This window comes from Salvelinus fontinalis, chromosome 31, assembly GCF_029448725.1.
Source record: "Salvelinus fontinalis isolate EN_2023a chromosome 31, ASM2944872v1, whole genome shotgun sequence".
NCBI classification, from domain to species: domain Eukaryota; kingdom Metazoa; phylum Chordata; class Actinopteri; order Salmoniformes; family Salmonidae; genus Salvelinus; species Salvelinus fontinalis.
This window is the reverse complement of record NC_074695.1, coordinates 49,499,008-49,521,319: the sequence shown is the minus strand read 5'-3', so window position 1 is coordinate 49,521,319 and position 22,312 is coordinate 49,499,008. Positions and strand designations below refer to the sequence as shown.

The window sequence follows — 22,312 nt, the reverse complement described above, 5'->3', positions numbered from 1 at the left end:
TCAAGTTATTCACTCCATTTTTTCTCTCACTCCTTGTCGACATCTAGTGGAAGACGTATGAAGTGCATCTAAACAAATAAATATCAAGGACTTTAATAGGCAGCCCCTAGAATAGAGCATCGATTTCCGATTTTCCACTTCCTGTCAGGAAGTTTGCTGCAAAAGGAGTTCTGTTTTACACACAGATATAATTCAAATGGTTTTAGAAACTAGAGAGTGTTTTCTATGCAATAGTAATAATAATATGCATATTGTACGAGCAAGAATTGAGTATGAGGCCGTTTGAAATGGGCACCTTTTATCTGGCTACTCAATACTGCCCCTGCAGCCCAAACAGGCTAAAGTGGTCCTATGGACAGATACTCCAATCTCCACTGTAGAGCTTTGTAGCTCCTTCAGGGTTATTTTTGGTCTCTTTGTTGCCTCACTGATTAATGCCCTCCTTGCCTGGTTCGTGAGTTTTGGTGGGTTGCCCTCTCTTGGCAGGTTTGTTGTGGTGCCATATTTGGACTATTTTCTGTATGTCCATTACATGAAATCCAAATGAAAATCCATTGAAATTACAGGTTGTAATGCAACAAAAAAGGAAAAACGCCAAGGGGGATGAATAATTTTGCAAGGCACTGTAATAGGGATGTTTTGCTTCCACTGGTTCTGGAGCCTTTGTTATAGTAAACAGTATCATGAACTTTACCATGTCCCAGGACATTTTAGCGAAAAACTGGTTGCTGTCACGATCGTGTGGCGGATTGATGGACCAAAACGCAGCACTTGGAAAATAAGCCATCTTCTTTATTACAGTACGAAGATGAACACGACACAAAAACTCTATACAAAATAACAAAACAACAGTGAAGCTACAAACGTTGTGCACAAACATACAGGCTACTAACGTTTTACATAGACAATTACCCACAACCAATGAGAGCCTATGGCTACCCTAAATAAGGCTCCCAATCAGAGACAACCGAAATCAGCTGTCTCTAATTGGGAACTCATTCAGGTAACCATAGACTCTCCTAGATAACTAACCACCATAGACAATGCTAAACATCTACACTCAACACAAAACCATATACTACACCCATTAACCCCTTTACCAAATAAACACCCAAAACAACAAAACATAAACATTCCCCATGTCACACCCTGACCTAACTAAAATAATAAAGAAAACAAAGAATAATAAGGCCAGGGTGTGACAGTTGCCTCTGCCAGGAGGCTGAAATTTGGCCACAAGTGGATCTTCAAGCAAGATAATAACCTCAAGCCCACATCAAAATCCACAAAGAAATTGCTAATTGCCCCCCAAAAAATCAACGTTTGCAATGGTCATCTCAGCCTCCGGACTTGAACTCCATTGATGGTTTTAATTGAAGAGGGCAGTTCATAAGAGCAGACCAAAGGATTCTGTATGATCTGTTCTAAGATCCCTCCCAATGTGTTCTTCAATCTAATAAAACATATTAGAAAAAGGCTGTGCTGTTTTCCTTGCAAGTGGCAATAGTTTTAACACCAAAAAAATCTCTTTCTCTGAGCAAATTGTATTAGTGTAAAATAATATAATTCACCAATTTTAAGAGCATACAATATAGTTCAGAATTTTTATGATTTGTTTTATGCAGTTTTCTTTGCTCATCTTTATCTTTATCTGGCTTGTGCGAACCAGAACGGCTCATTGGAGCATGTTTCTGTAGCAGCTGTACAGTATTCTGTACAGTATCTTTATCAAGGATTGTCACGCCCTAACCTTAGAGATCCTTTTAATTCTCTATTTTTGTTATGTCAGGGTGTGACTAGGGTGGGCAATCTAGTTTTCCTATTTCTTTGTTCGGCCTGGTATGGTTCCCATTCAGAGGCAGCTGTCTATCGTTGTCTCTGATTGGGGATCATACTTAGGCAGCCTTTTTTCCACCTTTAGTTTGTGGGATCTTGATTTTGCATAGTTGCTATGTAACCTACAGAACTTTACGTTGGTTTTTGTATTTTGTTGTTTTTCGGTGTTCATTTGAATAAAAGAAAGATGTTCGCCTACAATGCTGCACCTTGGTCCAATCCATCTCTAAACGGACGTAACAAGGATGCCAATAATTCTAGATGTGACTCTATATTCAGTCAATACAAATGTTTTCCCAACATTACCGCTAACGTCTTTAGAAATGTCCACCTCGTTGCTTTGTTGCAAGCAGTATGTGAAATAACAGTGGAAAGGGCAAGCCACACTAATTTACTTCAGACCACATTCCTTCTGAAGTAAACGTGTCTAACCTTTACACAGTAACCCCACTTAGTCACCTTTCCTTATAAACACGCCGGTTGAAAAATCTCATTTAATGTCAGTAAGCCGATTGGACCTCTCTCTTCCTTTATTTCCCTCTCTTCTGTACCTGTCACACCTTTCTCAGCTCTCCCTCTCTCTTTTTCTCTTTCTCTCGTTGCTTCATTTTCACTTTCAGCTCTCTCCCACTTTTTCTCTCTTTCAGCTCACTCGCTTTCAGCTACCCCCTCTTTCCTCTCTCCTCACCCTTCCTTTTCTCTTTTTAGATTCTTATTCAGAGAGGTAGGCAGCACTTTGCGTTGGTAAATCAATAAAAGTGTTCCCCTATAACAGACTTCTGTGTTTTCCTTTCATTGATCCTGTCAGCCAAGATACATTTAAGAGCAAGCCAAGCGATTACCCATAGCAATCCTAACTCTGATCCATAGTGCAAATGACAGGTGCCAGACATCAGCTCGGGGTAATTGTGATGCTGAAAAGGGGGCATTGTTAATCTTCTTTTTTTCCTCGCTTTTGGGCCTGAGTTCAAATTCTCATGTTCAATTCATTTAGATGTTAATTGTGCTTGGGTTATGGTTTAGACCAGGGATAGGCAACCCTGGACCTAGAGTGTCGCAGGCACGTCATGTTTTTGTTCTAACCAACCTGGAAGACCAGGTGAGTTGAATTTAGGCAATCACTGAATTGATCAATTAGCCCAGTTGGCCCCGTGTGGTGCTGATTTGTGACAAACTTCTGCAGTACCTGTGTGACTCCAGGGCGGCAACCTCTACACGACCTTATCTCTGGTGGGACTGAGAGAATGGAGAAATGTGAACGTGCACTGTTATGTGCAACAGGGTCAACTGTACTGTAGAGGCCCTATGAGGCATCTTATCACAGTCAGACTTCAGCAAGGGCAGGAGGATTGAGGATTTTCGAGTAGGCTGTTTATTTTCTATTGGCTGTGCAGGTAATTCATTGGTAATTGGAGACGGATGCAATATTGAGAATGCAAAGTCTATTTAAAACACCTCTAATAGAAAGAGTGTTCAGAACAGTCTGATCAATGGGAGAGTTGCAAAGCTTATTGTTAAAGAAAATCTGCTTGATTTGATGAAGCAGAATAGTGACAAGCATAATACATGTTTACCTTTTGCTCCTATGGTACATGGAGAAGGAAGAAATAATGCTCCAAATGATTGTAATTGAATCCCTCAATTTCACACAGTAGATGTAAATTTAGCAACGCGCATGCCCCGCCCATATGAAGCTCTGTCTCTTTTTCAGCCATCTTGTCACTTAAATCTTGCTGAAATGATTGCTTTAAGTTTACTTTTGCAACTCTTTTATACTCTTGCTTGTGCCTGTCGTTTTTCCCCCGTTAACGTTACGACCTCAGAAATACTGTAATGACCTGTCAAACACACCCCGGTAATGGCTGAAATGGACTCAATGGAACACATTGTCTTTCTGTTGCATCTGTAAATCACCGATGAAGCTTTAACGTTTTTAACGCATAATCGCAATACTAGCATCACAAGAAAGAGAAGAAAGATACCTTTAATTTGATGGGTGGTTGTTTTTTGTGAAATTGAAAAAAGTTATCATTTAATACAGTTTAAATGTTTAAAGATGCGCTAAAATGAAAGCAACTTCTGTAAATAAACACTCAGATAATAGTGATATTATGTCTGATCTCGCAGACAATGTAAAATATATATACTGTAGATAGGTGTAATCTAGAGCCAAGCGTGTTGATTTTTGATCTTAGGGTATCCTGCTATTGACACACCTGTTGAATTATTCAACAGAACATGACAACAGTAATTAATGAAGCAGCCTAGACAGTGCAGGTCATGTAAGCCAAGACAGAGCATGTGTTTTGTGGTGGCAGCCCTGTTCCACCCCTTTATTTTAGCCAGTGTACTGATGCAAATGAGGGACACATTCTTTTCTTAATTTAATTAAACACAACATATTCAAAGAATACCTGATACCATTAGAAAATGTATATATGAGTGCATTCTAAGAACAAATTTGAAATGTTACAGTAAATGTAATACCTGAATTCACACCAAAATCCCTGAACTCCATTGTTTATCCAAGGCATTTAAATGTTTTTTTAATGCTTTAATAATAATTCAGTCAATATTTGATGGATTTTACAAATTCAAAATGTCTGAAGTCTCTTCATCCATTGTCCAACTGTTGCATGTATAAGAATTGTTTTTAAAAGCTTTTTTTATTACAAACAGGCATCTCGCTTAATTTGCAGTCCATTAGCTGGCGCAGAGAGAGGTGCAAATTTCACATCCTAATCACAGACCGTTTATACCCACTGCGTCTCATAGAAGTAGTAATGTGGGAAGCTCTTTGTCTCACTTTCATGAATTTACTGATTCAAGCCCTTTTATTCAGAGGGAGGTCAAAGTGCTAATTAAAAAGCATGCTCTGGAAAAGTAAATTATTGCGATGGAATGATTAACACATTCCTAGACCCAGAATAAGTTGTGTGGAATAATTATATCAACAGGCCAAGAGACATGGAAGAAATCAAGGTTGTGCTCCCGAAATAACACACAATCCTCTTTCTGATTCTTAAATCGTTCCCTGCAGCAAAAAGCTCAGGAGAGAAAACCATTTTAGTTTGTTTCGAGCCCTGTTCCTGAAAGATGGGATGTGACTCAACAATCTATCAGACCTATATAAGACCTTTGGGAAGCCAGAGTGCATCACATTATAACAACAACAACATTGATGAGATACAGCTCCTATCGAACATTGAAAATAGATACTTTTGGAGAGAGAGAGAGAGAGACACAGATAGAGAAAGAGACAGGAATAAGGTGAAAGAGAGAGAGATGGTGTGTGTGAGCCCACGTGTGTTTTAAATGCAAATCTTTTTGTTCGCTTTTCCCATTACTTTGCCTTCTCATCCTTTTGACCCAGAACACTCAATTCTGGCGAGTGCTGAAGTGGTTCAGCTACTAACATCTGACAGTATTCTTTCCTATGAATTTGTGTAATTAACTTATAACTACAACTGATGTTGTACTTGCGTGTACGTTTGGCCGTTCAACACCTACTAAGTTATCTTGAACATGACCTCCCGTTCCCCTATTTGTCTGCTTCATGTAGTTGACCCCCTTTGAGTTGTGGATCAAACTATATCTCACACTCAGTGCTGTGTGAGGCAGGGCTGTGGAATCCCAATCAGTGGGCTGCTGTGTCCTCATTCTCCTGTTTCCCCAGTGTCCAGCTGCTTCTGGTCAGCCTAATGAGAATGGATGGCATTCATACAGTGGCTGAGGTTAGATGGTGTGATGGGGTAACAACCACATCAATGTGTTGCTCTCAGCCCACCTGACTGATGCAAGTTAGCCGCTCTGTACCTGAACACTAATTTAGATCTCTGTGATTCCACGGTGGACCGGTGAGGAGGGGTGAGTAGAGGTAAGGAGATAAGTGTCCATTTCCCGAATACTCATACTAGCGTATACATACTTAAAGTGCATACTATCTACTCATCGTCGCAGACTATTTAGCACGTACCATTTAGTAAAAAGTACACAATATGCCACGGCCGCAACGCAGTAGCGGCTCCGGACTGCCTGAGTAGGTGGGGCGGGGCCGAGTGCGGGTGGGTTTTTCAAAAATCAACAGACATGTACCACAATAACCAGCCTGATAATAGCTAATTTACAATTCAATTCATTTCTCTAAACTCTGAGAAGGAATGGAGTTATAGGCCTATAGGCTAGTTATAGTCAGACTATCACACTCAACCAATACTTTAACCATTTTAAAATGGACTGAAGAGAGAAACAAATAATTTGGTTACATTTCAAAATATTTATCAGTGGAACCAAAGTGCTGTAACATATATAAATTACATCAAATAGTCAGTACACTCACCAAAACTTTTAAATGTTCAAATCAAAAGGCTATTGCACAGAAACACGTGGACAGTCGAGTGGATCGCAAATTCAGAACCGCTGGATAGCTACTGTACATAATATACTAAAGCACTGATCTTTGGTAACGAGACCAGAATGACTGCTTAGGTTTGATCCATACATGAAATAATTAAATAGGTATCCTGTACTACAAAACCTAAAGAATCCATATGTTCAAATCAAAAGGCCCGATTAACATGACATCAATAGTCCAAAGTCCCAGGTGCCGACACATTCAGAAATAAAAGATTGTGTAGTATTTTGTTTAAAATCTCTGACGAAGGCCAAGAAAACAAAAAACACTTTTCAATGAGAAAACAGAAATCCACTTTGAGAAAAAAAAGACTTCTGTTTTCAAAGGTGTACAGTAGCCTATGATGCAATACTCGTGATCATTTTAAGGAGAACAAGAACTATTTAGCCTACATTTGAACACCACCGCAGAAGCTAGTAGCCTAGTTTTGTTGTTTGGCTACTTGAAAAGAGCTAGGGCCTATCACTCGAAGCCCACCTCTTCCAATGCATTGTGGAAATCTGTGCATCAAATTCTACTAGATGAAGAGCCTAAATGAGTATAACATCCTGGCATTTAAACCATACTAGATTTTTGAAAATTCACATACTACATTTTCACATACTGAGAATGCGTCATGTGCGATTGCATAGTTTTCTGTTATTCGTTGATTTCGGTTGTCAAAGCCGAAAAGAGTATGACATCCGGGCATATAAAGTATACTTGATTTTCTAAATGTTGCATACTATTAAACAGAATTTTTGCATACTTAAACGTGAGTATTTAGGACGCAAGTGTGGGTAAGTGTCTGGGTTATCTCCTTTCTTTTCACATTCTATTTCAATTAGCTACACGTCACCTGTAAAGTCAACCGGAGGTTTGATGAGCCTGGAGGTCTGTGATAATTGTAGGGAACCGGGAACATCTCAAATTATGATAAATAGTTTAATAGTAATAATGATGACAATGAATTGCTTTTATACAGTGCTTTTTACTAGGTCTCAAAGTGGCTTTCACTGTCTGTCTGTTTGGAACTCACGTCATCTCCCACCAATAATAAGTGTAATTAGTCAGGCATATTTAGTGATGTAAAATATTCAGAACGTTGCAGGCAGAAATATAATGAATAGGGTTGAATTATGTATACTGTTGCTGCACCCTCTTAAACAATAGAGGAGTAAACATCACTTGCTCTCTGTCCTCCAATCAGATCCCTCAGATCAGCTACGCCTCCACGGCCCCGGAACTGAGTGATGACAGGCGCTATGACTTCTTCTCTCGGGTGGTTCCTCCAGACTCATTCCAGGTCCAAGCCATGGTGGACATCATCAGAGCCCTGGGCTGGACCTACGTGTCCACCGTGGCCTCTGAGGGCAGCTACGGAGAGAAGGGTGTGGAAACTTTCCAACACATCTCCAAGGAGGCTGGTGAGTTATGGAAGTAGTAGTGGGAATGTTACTGTTAATGTTACTGAGATACTATGGTACGATTTTAGTTTTTGGATGTATTTCTCAAAGTGCTGTAGCCGTAATTACAGTTAGAGCAGTGTTTTTCCTCTATAATACTTTTTTTTACCCAGGGTCCCATACAGACAGGTGAGTGTCTTGAGATGGGCAGTACTGGAGAGGAGGGAGGGGCGGGGGGGGGGGGCACAGAGAGGGTGAGACGCATGGGGGATGAGGCGGAGGCTGTTTTGTCCATCTAGGGATCACTATGGGCCTACAATTTGCTGTAAATGCCATGCTGACAATTATATTTTTTAATGAGGTATTAATTAGCTTGACAACAATTAACATAGTGACTTCTAGTACTGTGAGTGACATTCAGTTCTGTGAGTGTCCTAGGGTAAAATATGTTCTAAGAATATAAGAGTTTGGTCTGTGGGTGCTGGCAATATTCGTTGTGTGGGTTAACTCTCAATTCCATTTCCATCCAAGTGACAGAGGTGCTGCTTTAATAAAGGATGACATATTTCATCATCTGGCCTAAGAAATTACACTCCATGATCCACGGTTCAGCATTCATACAACTCCTCCCCTGGCAATAGCGCTGTACCAAGGGAACCAAGGTTAATTCCTGATTCTCATCTTGACCTCTACAGATCCCAATCCATTTCCTGTCATTTGCACCTACTAGCTGGATCCCTGTCGACCAATCTCCGAACTTTGGTACCGAGGAGTGATGCTAGTGTATGGCAACCTCTGAAAGGGAGAGAGCTAACGATATCCCATGAGCGATGATCAGAAGTCCAGCCGACATGAATAGTTAATCTGTGCACGTTCATGTGTAGTCTGATCACGCCTTAAAACTTTAAGAGGCTGCTGTGGCATTAGAGAGAACAGCTGCAGGAGGAGCCTCTGTAGAACACTGAGATGGAATTGGGAAGAAAAGTCTGGATGATTTAGTGGGTTATTTTGGCTGGGTTTATATTTCAGCTTGTTACATCCTCCAATGCACACGGTGGGTCTGCAGCGACCAGATTGTTTTCTCTCTGTTGTATTTCCTTCACTGGTGTTTGTGTCTCAGCATAGAGTCGGCAAAATGATGTTATTGATGTTATTGTCTTGAATTTAAAAATATCACAGACAAGGGGGTTAGAAATGATAGAATATTGCTGTTATTGTTGACTCATCCATTAAAATAGAGCTGCAGTCAGGGAATGTTCTGTATTCCCATACAAATCAAATAGGAATCATTTACCCCAATGGAAGCCCTGCACACTCTAGGCATTGTGATTTGAATAAAATAATTGATTACGTTATGACATAACTCTGTATATTTATAACATCAAAGAATGGGCTAGTTGCAGCATCACTTGCAGCGAGCAACATACTGTATCTGCACTGAAGCAGCAGTGGTGCAAAAGAAATAACAACATTCAGAGAGCAACTTTCAGACCTAAATACACCCACAGTATATTGGTTGAGTTGATCTGTAGGGCCTTGAGATTGTTTTGTGGGCTCCTTATTCTTTTGGTGAGAGTGAAATGTCAGATGCATTAGTAGCATTCTCGCTTCACCACTTCAAGCATCCACCGGACTAATGCAATATGGCCGCCCATTACCCTGAGTAGAGACTAGATTGATGGTCAGCTCGTATTGATCTCTTCTGTTTTCCACTCTCCTCTTCCCCCCTTGTTTGGGTAGTCTTCCACCCTCTCAGTTTCATGCGAATGCACTCTCCTCGTAACCGATGTACAGTTTTTTCATTTTAACTTCCGTTTCCCCCTGAAAAATGGATGCGGGGACTCCTCTCCGATGTCTTTTTACGGCTGCTCCGTTAAGTTATGCGAGTGAGTTGTCTTTTCTTTAGAAGTGTAGCAAGGAAAGATTCATCTAGTTTGCATTTTCCTCGGCTTGGGTCCGGAGCAATGGAGTTTGTTTTTCCTCTTTGATAAACAGACTCATGCAAGCATGTTTGAGGAGTAGATGCTCCCACAGACATCACTCTTAAATTAATTGCAGTATGCTGCCACAGACGTGTTTTCATATCACTCATTTGAACTGGGAAAAACCTGTCAATTTACACTCCGAATATTTTGCAATGAGAAGTGACTTCACTGGCTTGCCCTCAGTATTTGACCAACAGCTTGATGTGTTCTCGTAAGATGAGCGTTCTAAACTGGAACAGTGTGCTCCTGCAGCCATCCCGTCTCTCTTCTAGGATGAACATGACAGTGGAATGGAATATGGTATGAGGAAGGAATGAAGTAAGGGGCTCACATGTACAGAGTAGGAATGGCATTCCACTTCTGCGGGCTCCCACTTGAGCTGCATTGGGAGGAAAGTGGTAGTGGAGGGAGCCTGTAGTAGTTCTGCCTCTGCTCTGGAGGTGATAAATATAATTGGAGAATTATGGATCCCCCTCGGGGGTGGGGTGGTTCTGCGGAGTGGCGGTGGGGTCAGAGCAAAATGGGTAGGGAGGGTGTTGAGTCCATTAGGAACCACCCGGATTTCAGGGGAGTTTCCTGAAACGCCACAGTCTAATCCCCCCCCCCCCCCCCCCCCCATTTTGGGATATGGGAATGAACACTCGAAGCTGCTAATGCAGCTTAGCCCAGACCTAGCAGAAGCCTGATGAATTAAATCATTATTTGATCTGTGATATATTAACCAAACTGGGAAATGTGGAGCATCGAGTTGGAGTGGGGGAGGGGGATGTTTAATGTAGATACCAACCAGTAGGTCCATTATGATAGAAATTAAGTGTTGTGCACATTGAAACGTCATAGTATTCTAATTTCACAAAATACAAACACTTAGAATCTCCTATATGTAAGATTCGAATTCGCCAAATAGAGCAGTGTGAGGAGTAAAACACTCCACTCTATGATATCCCCTGCATTTATCTCTGAGTTTAAAAATATTTTATCCAGGAGAGACATTGCACTGCTCTTTATTCAGGTGGCTGCTGTGTGAATGGAGAGCTCTCTCTTTCATGTCCAGAGATAAGACACTCTGCCACACTCAGACCCACAGCACAGAGTTCTGGCAGTAGACTTCTGGCTCTGATGGCTCTGCCTGGTTTTCCCGTCTTGGCCGACTGACGAGGAATTCTGCAGTCATTCAATAATTTAGCCTTGGCTGCACAGCACACAGCCAGTCTAGAGCCTTCGGGGCAGTCTAGTCCTCACAGCATGTTCAAGCCTGGTGCTCAGAAAGGAAAACCACTCATAAAGCTGCTTATCTTCATCAGTGGCTGTCTGCCATGACCCATGTCTCTGTCAGCTTTCAGCTTCAATTGTGGCCTCTTCCTCCCATACACACTGTGACAGTGACAAGCATATTCGTATTGCCCCTAAAATCTAGATCTGCATTTTATGGTGAATTAATCCTCATTACATGTAATACCCAGCGACAGACAGACGGTCACATTGACAGTTTCCCAAAAAGTAAACCTCGTTCGTAGCAGTGGCATAAGCACCCCTAGAGCCCTGAAGAATCATGTTGAATATCAGTGCTGAAATGGAGCTGTAGTGGTGTCCCTATGAGACCCTTCGGCTGCTGCTACTGCTGCCTCTGTCTCTGCTGCTACTGCTCCACAGATGCACCACAATAGCAGACTGCCCTTTTCATTTGAACAGGAGAGCCCAATCCCCAAGCATTTAACAAGCTACAAAAGGAGCTCAGCATTTTTGTTCTGTCCGCTTATGGGGGATTACAGGAGCCATCCTAACTGTCTTTGTAGAGATATATTGTCTGGGAATCAGCAGTATTTTCTAATTCTGTCTATGGCTGCTGCTGTGGGGATTGTAAGAGGGGTATGGAGGAGAGAGGGAGAGCTAGGAAGCAGTCCTTTAGATGGAGCTCTTTTTAGATGTAGCCCAGTAAACAGATGGAGGTGTGGTTTCTCTTCTGCAAGCTCAAAAGCTGTTTATATCAAAGAAATGAGCCTGAGCAGATGACCAATTAGGAGATTCCTCCCATTTCTCTGTCTACTCAGGGAAACCAACCCAATGTTGGAAAGGTTATCTGATATTAGGAGTGCTTGAGTCAGAGACTTTTTAATTGGTTTGGATAGAGAAGCCTGGGCGTTAACTCAGGACCAAGCCTGACTGCCGCTCATCATCTAGTTCTAATTATGATGTGTCTTCAGGTGCACAATAATGTCCATTTACTCTATATGAGTACAGTAACCGCTGGAAAAGGTTAGGTTGGCCCATGCCCTCACATCTGCTCCAGCGGAAGTGATGCAATTAAGGTATTTGTTTAAGATATGATTTGATTTTTATATTTACATAATAAGCTGTTGAATGTGTGCCGAGGATGACAAAAAATCTGTCAAACTTATTGTTTGTTTTTCTTCTCACAAAATGGTGGCTGCAGTCTCTCCTCCAGCACCAGTGTTTTCCTCAGCTCAACACAGTGCTACGGAACAATATTTAAAGATGACCTTTAACTCTTGACAGGAGTGAATTAGGTCATATTACAGGCCCTTCATTTAAGATTCAGACAACCATGGATTACGCTAAATGATTGCCCTTGTCAATATTCCCTCAAGGACAATTGGCAACTAAGTTTTGGCTATATCTCTGAGGTGACTGTCACGGTCGGCTCGCCAAATATCTAATACCTATTTAGCGACGCACGGAAGCAATCAGTACCTTTCATCCTGTACAAACTCATTAGCACTGACCTGTCTGAACATGATTCATTGTCAATATCAATATCCTCCTTGTTTGTGTAGCCTGTCTCCAGATCTGATTGGTTGACTGTCCATTGTGGTGTGTCTAATAATGACGTTAAATGAAAAGTCAATGGGGAAGGGACAACTTTTTAATCTGTGGTCACAAAGTGTGAAAAGTGTATTTATGTGTTCCTTCTACCCTGTCGACACAGTTTCATATTGGTTTGGTCTTCAGTTGTACTGTAATTATTCGCCCACAGCCCTCCAATAAGAAATGGATCCCACTATTAAGTTGTGAGTTTTTCTTTCAGTTGTTCATTTTTATGCTGTTGTTCATCCCCAGTGATGTACCACTTACTGTAAACAACTCAGCTCACAGCATTTATGACTCAAATGTAAATGGGATGTATAGTACATGTATATTTTCTCACTCAACTATCTTGGAAAGACAGAGACCCTATTCCGAGGATGAATAAATAATAAAATGTGTCTTTCAGAACCACTTTGGATCTGATTTCCATTAGAAAGGATTAACACAATCTTGATTTGAGGGTTTCAAGTGTGTGCATGTTCGTGTGTACGTGTTCTCATATGTGTGTACATGTTTGTGTGTTTGCCTCTGTGTGTGTCTCTGTGGGTAAACAACCCAGAAGTCTCATCAGCTCTCCTTCTTTCTCTCTCTCTCTCTCTGAATTAAAGGTGGGATCTGCATCGCACAGTCTTTAAAAATTCCCCACAACCCCAAGCTAGAGGATTATGACAAAGCCATCCAACAGCTGCTGGAAACACACCACTCCCGGGCAGTCATCATCTTTGCCAGTGAAGAAGACATACGGTGTGTAGTTCAGTACACAGCATCCGAATGCATCTGTTGTTTAGGGGCTTTGATGACATGTCAAGTCGAGCTCTTTAATCTCATAGCAGAAACCTTGAAGACAGGTTGGAGGCACAGACAGATACTTTGTGTGTGTGCACACACTGGGTGTCTAACACAAACATGCCTCCAATAACACAAAACAGAAACGTGCCTAGGAGGAGAACTGAGAATATGGAATATCACAACAAAGCAGCAGATATTATTCCATTTACAATACCTTTGAGCAGTGGCGGTTCTAGCTTGTATGTATCCCTGGGCGATCCTCCCCTTCTGCCTCTCCCCCCAAATAAACACCATTCTGCACTAGTTAGTTAGTTAGTTAACTGTATTTTTCATTCAGACATTTGGAACAACACAAATAAATAATCATAACATTTAAAAAGATATAAAAATATATACAAAAATATGACTCAAGTAAACAAAGAAATAACAAAGACAAATAGAAACAAATTGCAGTATATAAATACAATTAAAAGAGAGAATTGAACGATTACACTATTGCTAACAAAAAACACACAAATTAAACTAAATTGCACAAATCCTATATCACACAAATGCACAAATAGCATAACACACTTATAAAGAAGAGAACCTGATTATTACACTATTGCACTTCAAACAAGAAACACACAAACTAAATTGCACAACTAATTGCATTAGTACTGTACAAAGTTAGAAGTGTACTATTTGATAGATTCCCTCGCTCCCCCTACCTCGGGCTTCCAGTGGGGAGACCTGAGGTCAACCTACCCCCGCCCCCCTCCCCATCTTCTGAGTGGGAGACCTTCCCAGGCAGTAGCCTGCCTAGCTCACCAACTAGAATCAGGGCGCCCACTCCGACAAGGTCAATTAACTCACAGGCCCACACGGTGACATGATATCATTGACATGACGTGCAAATGAGCGATAGAAAACCAATCGCGCAAATGTCACCATTTGGAATATATGTATATTTTTTTTATATATATATTTTTTTTTTGTATATGCCTCTGACACTGCCTCTGAGTCTTACAATGTCTCTTGAGAGGATATTCAACACTACAAGAAATAGACGAACGGATGGATAGACAGACTAAGCAGAGAGAAAGAAAAAGGGAGAGACCTCGGTAATGTGTGGAAGACAAAGAGGGAGAGAGATTGAGAGAGCTTATTTTTTATGTAAATGGGGTGTTTTTTTGTTGTTGTTGGTGAAATCACTTGGTTTTTGAGAAACTTACCCCACCAGCAATAAACGTCCTCATTGCTTGTTCTGCAGTATGGGGGCCATGGATAAACATGAACAAAGGACCCAAATACGTCCTTTTAGAAACGGCAAAGCTCTCAATATAGTGATGCAGGTCTTTAGATGTTGTACGCATGAGAGTGTATAATTCTGAACTTTATCTGCAATGTTGTATTCCATTTTGTTGGACTCAAGCGATGCTTTTCTATGTGCGAGCCTGCGCGTGCTTTACCGTTTCTCGTGTAAACAATGGGAACCAGAAAGCACGTGCTTGCTTACACACGCATTGAAAGTTTGAAAGTATTGAACTTTTTCTTTAAAATGCTTTCACATCTTATATCTATCAATGGATTTAAAACACAGAGAACATAAATACATATTATGGTGAAAATATACAATAAATGATACCCAGCTTCTGTAATGTACTGAGATAAATACAATGGGGAGAACAAGTATTGGATACACTGCCGATTTTGCAGGTTTTCCTACTTACAAAGCATGTAGAGGTCTGTAATTGTTATCATAGGTACACTTCAACTGTGAGAGACGGAATCTAAAACAAAAATCCAGAAAATCACATTGTATGATTTTTAAGTAATTAATTTGCATTTTATTGCATGACATAACTATTTGATAAAGCAGAACTTAATATTTGGTACAGAAACCTTTGTTTGCAATTACAGAGATCATACGTTTTCTGTAGTTCTTGACCAGGTTTGCACACACTGCAGCAGGGATTTTGGCCCACTCCTCCATACAGACCTTCTCCAGATCCTTCAGGTTTCGGGGTTGTCGCTGGGCAATACGGACTTTCAGCTCCTTCCAAAGATTTTCTATTGGGTTCAGGTCTGGAGACTGGCTAGGCCACTCCAGGACCTTGAGATGCTTCTTACGGAGCCACTCCTTAGTTGCCCTGGCTGTGTGTTTCGGGTCGTTGTCATGCTGGAAGACCCAGCCACGACCCATCTTCAATGCTCTTACTGAGGGAAGGAGGTTGTTGGCAAAGATCTCACAATACATGGCCCCAATCCATCCTCCCCTCAATACGGTGCAGTCATCCTGTCCCCTTTGCAGAAAAGCATCCCCAAAGAATGATGTATCCACCTCCATGATTCACGGTTGGGATGGTGTTCTTGGGGTTGTACTCATCCTTCTTCTTCCTCCAAACACGGCGAGTGGATTTTAGACCAAAAAGCTCTATTTTTGTCTCATCAGACCACATGACCTTCTCCCATTCCTCCTCTGGATCATCCAGATGGTCATTGGCAAACTTCAGACGGGCCTGGACATGCGCTGGCTTGAGCAGGGGGACCTTGCGTGCGCTGCAGGATTTTAATCCATGACGGCGTAGTGTGTTACTAATGGTTTTCTTTGAGACTGTGGTCCCAGCTCTCTTCAGGTCATTGACCAGGTCCTGCCGTGTAGTTCTGGGCTGATCCCTCACCTTCCTCATGATCATTGATGCCCCACGAGGTGAGATCTTGCATGGAGCCTCAGACCAAGGGTGATTGACCGTCATCCTGAACCTCTTCCATTTTATAATAATTGCGCCAACAGTTGTTGCCTTCTCACCAAGCTGCTTGCCTATTGTCCTGTAGTCCATCCCAGCCTTGTGCAGGTCTACAATTTTATCCCTGATGTCCTTACACAGCTCTCTGGTCTTGGCCATTGTGGAGAGGTTGGAGTCTGGTTGATTGAGTGTGTGGACAGGTATCTTTTATACAGGTAACGAGTTCAAACAGGTGCAGTTAATACAGGTAATGAGTGGAGAACAGGAGAGCTTCTTAAAGAAAAACTAACAGGTCTGTGAGAGCCGGAATTCTTACTGGTTGGTAGGTGATCAAATACTTATGCCATGCAATAAAATGCAAATTAATTACTTAAAAATCATACAATGTGATTTTCTGGATTTTTGTTTTAGATTCCGTCTCTCACAGTTGAAGTGTACCTATGATAAAACATTACAGACCTCTACATGCTTTGTAAGTAGGAAAACCTGCAAAATCGGCAGTGTTTCAAATACTTGTTCTCCCCACTGTATATATATCTTCATAGGTTGCTGTGGATGCACTAATGGATTGCATGTGTCCCTTCTGCTTTCTCCTAATTCACACATGGCTGCCCTTGCAGGGGAGTTCTCAATGCCACCAAGAGAGCCAATCAGGTGGGCCATTTCCTGTGGATTGGATCGGACAGTTGGGGGTTGAAGAGCAGCCCAATAAACCAGTTAGAGGACGTGGCTGTGGGAGCAGTCACTATACTGCCCAAACGCTCGTCTATTAAAGGTACACACACACACACTATATGGACCATACACACTATAATGACCACAGGCTTATATGTACAGTAGTAGGAGACAGTAGAACTCACATTCTGCTCGGTGTCTCTACAATAATAGCCATTTATCACTACAATCTGGGGACTAGGTGAAAAGTGAAGTGTGGGTTTTCATGAAGATTGTTTAATTAGACAGGTCTAGACAGGACAAGACTTGGTCTGGTAAGAGCCAGAAGGCAAGAGGAGTATATTAAACCAGCATGCATCATTGATGTCCCTTTCAAAAGAAAATCAGCCGAGTCACGATTAGTCATCTCTCTGATTTAGCTGATAAAACCGACTATGTGAGAGAGAAGAAACCTGTGTAGACATTACCGTAGGACTATGAGTGCGTCACAGCTGGAAATGATACATCAAGCCAGTCTTTGTGTTTGGTATCAACTAATATTACTGCTGATCTATTGACCTCATTTTTAATTACAGTAATTAATTTTCACACGGTAGAATACGTTTTTTTTAAAAGAGTGCAACATAAAATACATTGTACAGGTGGGGTCAGAACCCCTGAGTGTGCGTATATAGAACCCCCACAGTATAATTTATCACAAATAAATTCAAATGCATAAAGCATATTACACAAAGTGAATGGATCAAATCTATGTACACGCACTATATAAGCAGACATCTACAAGGTACTGTGCATATAGACTTCATATACTAACCCTGTTATTATTTATTATGCATCCTGTCATGTTCATGTGATTTCCAAGATTAAAGATCCATGTCGTACACAGGAACTGCAGTGGTCAAAATAGAATGAAAAGTGGTTTAGTTGTACTGTAGCTATGAGACTAATAACAGCCAGTACAGCACAGCGCTCCAGTAACACTTCCCAGGTCTCGCTTATTAATTACTTTCAGAATTCTCTTTTTTCTTTTTCAATTCTCCAGGGTTTGATGAATACTTCACCTCGCTCACCCTGGAGAATAATCGCAGAAATGTGTGGTTCGCCGAGTTCTGGGAGGAAAATTTTGACTGCAGGCTCCTCAGCTCCTCCAAACGAGAGGACACCAGCAGGAAATGCACAGGTAGGTAGCCAGACATTTGTTTGCTTGGGCATTTGCATTTGAATGTGTTTGTTTGTGGGTGGGGGCATTGCCATTGCCAATGTACACAGAAATGATGCAAGTAAGTAAAGCTCTGCAGATACAGTAAGGCACTATTGATGCACCCAAAGAGCTTTATTACTGACAATGTTTTAATCTAGCTGCAAGCATTATTTGTAATGAGGTGTGTTGGGACTTGGGAGCATTGGTAGTGTGGAAGTATTGCTTACTGTGATATCTATCCATCCTACAGGTATGCCAGCAAAGCTAAAAAAGATACAATACCACTATGTCAGTGCTAGTGACAGGGATTTATGTATTTGATATGGCTTGAAGTACTGAAGGGCCTTGTAGCTATAGCAGTTGGAGTGACAAGGATTAGTTGGTATAATATGTTATATAGCGCCTTTCATCATTTCTTTATGTGCCACATGCTACAGATCATTGCACTCTCCATAAACCACACAAACATTTTATTTTGAATATCAACAAAGCTTATAAGCATTGTACAAAGACACACAATGCCTCTTATTCACCTTCACGTATTCCAGCCATGCTAAGGAAGATATTCTCTTTTAACTGTGAAGTCGGCGTATAGCTGCTTCCATGTCTTTCTTTTTCACATCTAACCAAGCCGATCTATATTTATGAATGTGAGGTACTGAAGGGAAGATCTTTTTTTTTTGCATTCAAGGTTGTTTCTATCAACGCTCTACTCACTGCTCTGGAAAACAACAGAGGTTATCTGTGGGCTGAAATGTATGTTGAAGGGAGAGAAGAAACTGGAGAAAATGTCAACATTTATTGCATTTGAACTTTTTCAACTTTTGCCAGTCTGCCATGTCGTATTTACAGCCTGTCTTTTTTCCTTCTTCTCATGATCAAGTTCGCAACGTGAACTGGGAGTCTTTATTCAGTATTTACATGTGAAAATCACACATTGATCTCTGGCAGCTTTTCCCCCACAGTGCTGTATAGCACACCACAGTTCATCTGTTATTTTGCACTGTGGATTTACGAGCTGCTTTCCAGTTAATGCGTCCTTGTTAATTACTGCTTGCGTCTTTCAAATGAATACATTCAGCGTCCATATGCCACGCTTAATGACATAACCTGTTCACATTAGCACATACAAAAAGGTGCAATATACATCAGGCAAAGGATCCCCACCCACAAAAAGTGAGAGATAAGAAATCCCCCACCAACCTGAAGCCATTCATTACACATTTAGTCAGGGCATCACCAGTGAAATGAAAAGCCCTGGTCCATAGTGAAAGGGAAGAGAAGCACCGAAGAGAGACTGTAGTAGAGCATGGTGCTGCTGACAATGCTAGGAGATTCCTCTAGAATGCCTCTTGTCATGGCCTTGAACACTCCTAAAATGGGACAAAAGATACTAATCTCAACTATAGGGCCTATAGTGGGCTGACTTCACTATGAAATATGCATATGTACATATGGTATTCAGTTCCACCTGCTCATCTCCTTCGTGGGTAGCATTTGGGTTTGCGGTACTGCAACAGAACTCTGCAGGAATGTGACCCATGCCGTGCTACGCACACAACAGGGTGACTGATTCACAGTGTCTGACTCTGTCCTTTTCTTGACCTCTCCTCTCTCCTCAGGCCAAGAGCGGATCGGGATAGACTCGAAGTATGAGCAGGAGGGGAAGGTGCAGTTTGTAATAGATGCTGTGTACGCCATGGCTCATGCCCTCCACAATATACAGAGAGACCTGTGTCCAGAGCACTCTGGCATTTGCCCCGGGATGGAGGCAGCCGAGGGGAAGACCCTGCTCAAGTATATACGCAACGTCAGCTTCAACGGTCAGTCCATTTGTTATCCCTGGACCCTGTTCATGTGTGTATCCTCATAAAAATATGGGCATGGTGAAATAGCACGTTTCTCAGATAAGCACATACTGTATTTATTTAAAAAACTACTGATACATTGTAATTGCCAGCAGCATACCACCCTGCATACCACTGCTGGCTTGCTTCTGAAGCTAAGCAGGGTTGGTCCTGTGTAACGGTCCTGACCTGTTTTATGTTGTTTTTTTGTATGTGTTTAGGTCAGGGCATGTGTTTTGGGTGGGCAGTCTATGTTATCTGTTTCTATGTTGGTTTTGGTTGCCTGGTATGGCTCTTAATTAGAGGCAGGTGTTTTGCGTTCTCCTCTAATTAAGAGTCATATTTAGGTAGGGTGTTCTCACTGTTTGTTTGTGGGTCATTGTCTCCTGTGTCTGTGTCGATGGTACACCATACAGGATTGTTTCGGTTTGTTCGTGCGTTTTTGTAGTAAGTAATTGTTCGTTCGTTCTGCGTGTGTTATGTCAGTTCGTCGTACTAAGTCTGTCTATTTTCGTTTTGTTATTTTTGTTAGTTTATTCAAGTATAGTTTGTTTCGTTTTGTCTTATAAATAAAATTCATCATGTATTCACAACCCGCTGCGCCTTGGCTCGATCACTACTCCTCCTCTTCTTATGAAGAGAGAGAGGAACGCCGTTACAGAATCACCCACCATTCCAGAGCCAAGCAGCGGAGTAATTGGAGTAAGGGACAGGAAAAGAAGGAGCAATGGACATGGGACGATATATTGGACGGAAAGGGTTGCTACACATGGGAGGAGATCCTGGCTGGTAGGGATCGCCTCCCATGGGAACAGCTGGAGGCACTGAGGAGAGCAGAGGCTACCGGAGAGAGGAACCGGAGCTATGAGGGAATGCGTCTGGCACGGAAGCCCAAAAAGCCCGTAAGTAACACCCAAAAATTTCTTGGGGGGAGGCTAAGAGGTAGTGGGCCAAGGGCAGGTAGGAGACCTGCGCCCACTTCCCAGGCTTACCGTGGAGAGCGGGAGTACGGGCAGGCGCCGTGTTACGCAGTAGAGCGCACGGTGTCTTCTGTACGAGTGCATAGCCCAGTGCGGGTTATTCCACCTCCCCGCACTGGTAGGGCTAGATTGGGTATTGAGCCAGGTGTCATGAGGCCGGCTCAACGCGTCTGGTCTCCAGTGCGTCTCCTCGGGCCGGCATACATGGCACCGGCCTTACGCATGGTTTCCCCGGTTCGCCTACATAGGCCGGTGCGGGTTATTCCACCTCCACGCACTGGTCGGGCGACCGGGAGCATTCAACCAGGTAAGGTTGGGCAGGCTCAATGCTCAAGAGTGCCAGTACGCCTCCACGGTCCGGTATTTCCGGCGCCACCTCCCCGCCCCAGCCTAGTACCTACAGTGCCTACACTACGCACTAGGCTACCAGTGCGTCTCCTGAACCCAGTTCCTCCTCCACGCACTCTCTCTGTAGTGCGTGTATCCAGTTCGGTGCCTCCAGTTCCGGCACCACGCACAAAGCCTCCTGTGCGTCTCCAGAGCCCTGAACACACTGTATCTTCTCCCCCTACTAATCCTGATGTGCTTGTCCTCAGCCCGGTGTCACCAGTGCCGGTACCTCGCATCAGGTATAGAGTGGGCTTTGAGAGTACAGTGTGCCCTGTCCCTGCTCCCCGCACTAGTAGGAAGGTGCTTATCCTTAGCCCGGTGCCTCCAGTTCCGGCACCACGCACCAGGTCTACAGTGCGCCGTATCCGGCCAGAGCCATCCGTCTCCCCAGCGCCATCTGAGCCATCCGTCTCCCCAGCGCCATCTGAGCCATCCGTCTCCCCAGCGCCGTCTGAGCCATCCGTCTGCCATGAGCCTGCAAAGCCGCCCGTCTGCCATGAGCCTGCAAAGCCGCCCGTCTGCCATGAGCCTGCAAAGCCGCCCGTCTGCCATGAGCCTACAGAGCCGTCCGCCAGACAGGAGCCGCTAGAGCCGCCCGCCAGACAGGAGCCGCTAGAGCCGCCCGCCAGACAGGATCTGCCAGAGCCGCCCGCCAGACAGGATCTGCAAGAGCCGCCAACCAGACAGGATCTGCCAGAGCCGCCAACCAGACAGGATCTGCCAGAGCCGCCAGCGAGCCATGAGCGTCGAGAGCCGTCAGCCTGCCATGAGCGTCGAGAGCCGTCAGCCTGCCATGAGCGTCGAGAGCCGTCAGCCTGCCATGAGCGTCGAGAGCCGTCAGCCTGCCATGAGCGTCGAGAGCCGTCAGCCTGCCATGAGCGTCGAGAGCCGTCAGCCTGCCATGAGCGTCGAGAGCCGTCAGCCTGCCATGAGCGTCGAGAGCCGTCAGCCTGCCATGAGCGTCGAGAGCCGTCAGCCTGCCATGAGCGTCGAGAGCCGTCAGCCTGCCATGAGCGTCGAGAGCCGTCAGCCTGCCATGAGCGTCGAGAGCCGTCAGCCTGCCATGAGCGTCGAGAGCCGTCAGCCTGCATAGACCTGCCAGAGTCCCTCAGCCAGGATCTGCCAGGGTATATCAGCCGGGACCTGTCCCTTGTCCCGGTGCTGCCCCTTGTCCCGGTGCTGCCCCTTGTCCCGGTGCTGCCCCTTGTCCCGGTGCTGCCCCTTGTCCCGGTGCTGCCCCTTGTCCCGGTGCTGC

General features: G+C 43.3%; 1 protein-coding gene across 4 annotated transcripts in view; it reads left to right on the top strand.

Annotated features, from left to right (window-relative positions):
* The window catches only part of LOC129830464 (metabotropic glutamate receptor 7-like), a 129,327-nt gene that overhangs the window by 64,495 nt on the left and 42,520 nt on the right, over positions 1-22,312 (top strand). For all 4 annotated transcript variants that reach the window (XM_055893068.1, XM_055893067.1, XM_055893070.1 and 1 more), the window contains 5 exons: positions 7,440-7,656; positions 13,055-13,190; positions 16,585-16,739; positions 17,682-17,819; positions 19,463-19,663. In XM_055893068.1, the coding sequence (XP_055749043.1) occupies positions 7,440-7,656; positions 13,055-13,190; positions 16,585-16,739; positions 17,682-17,819; positions 19,463-19,663 (847 nt within the window). The remainder of the gene's footprint in view (positions 1-7,439; positions 7,657-13,054; positions 13,191-16,584; positions 16,740-17,681; positions 17,820-19,462; positions 19,664-22,312) is intronic.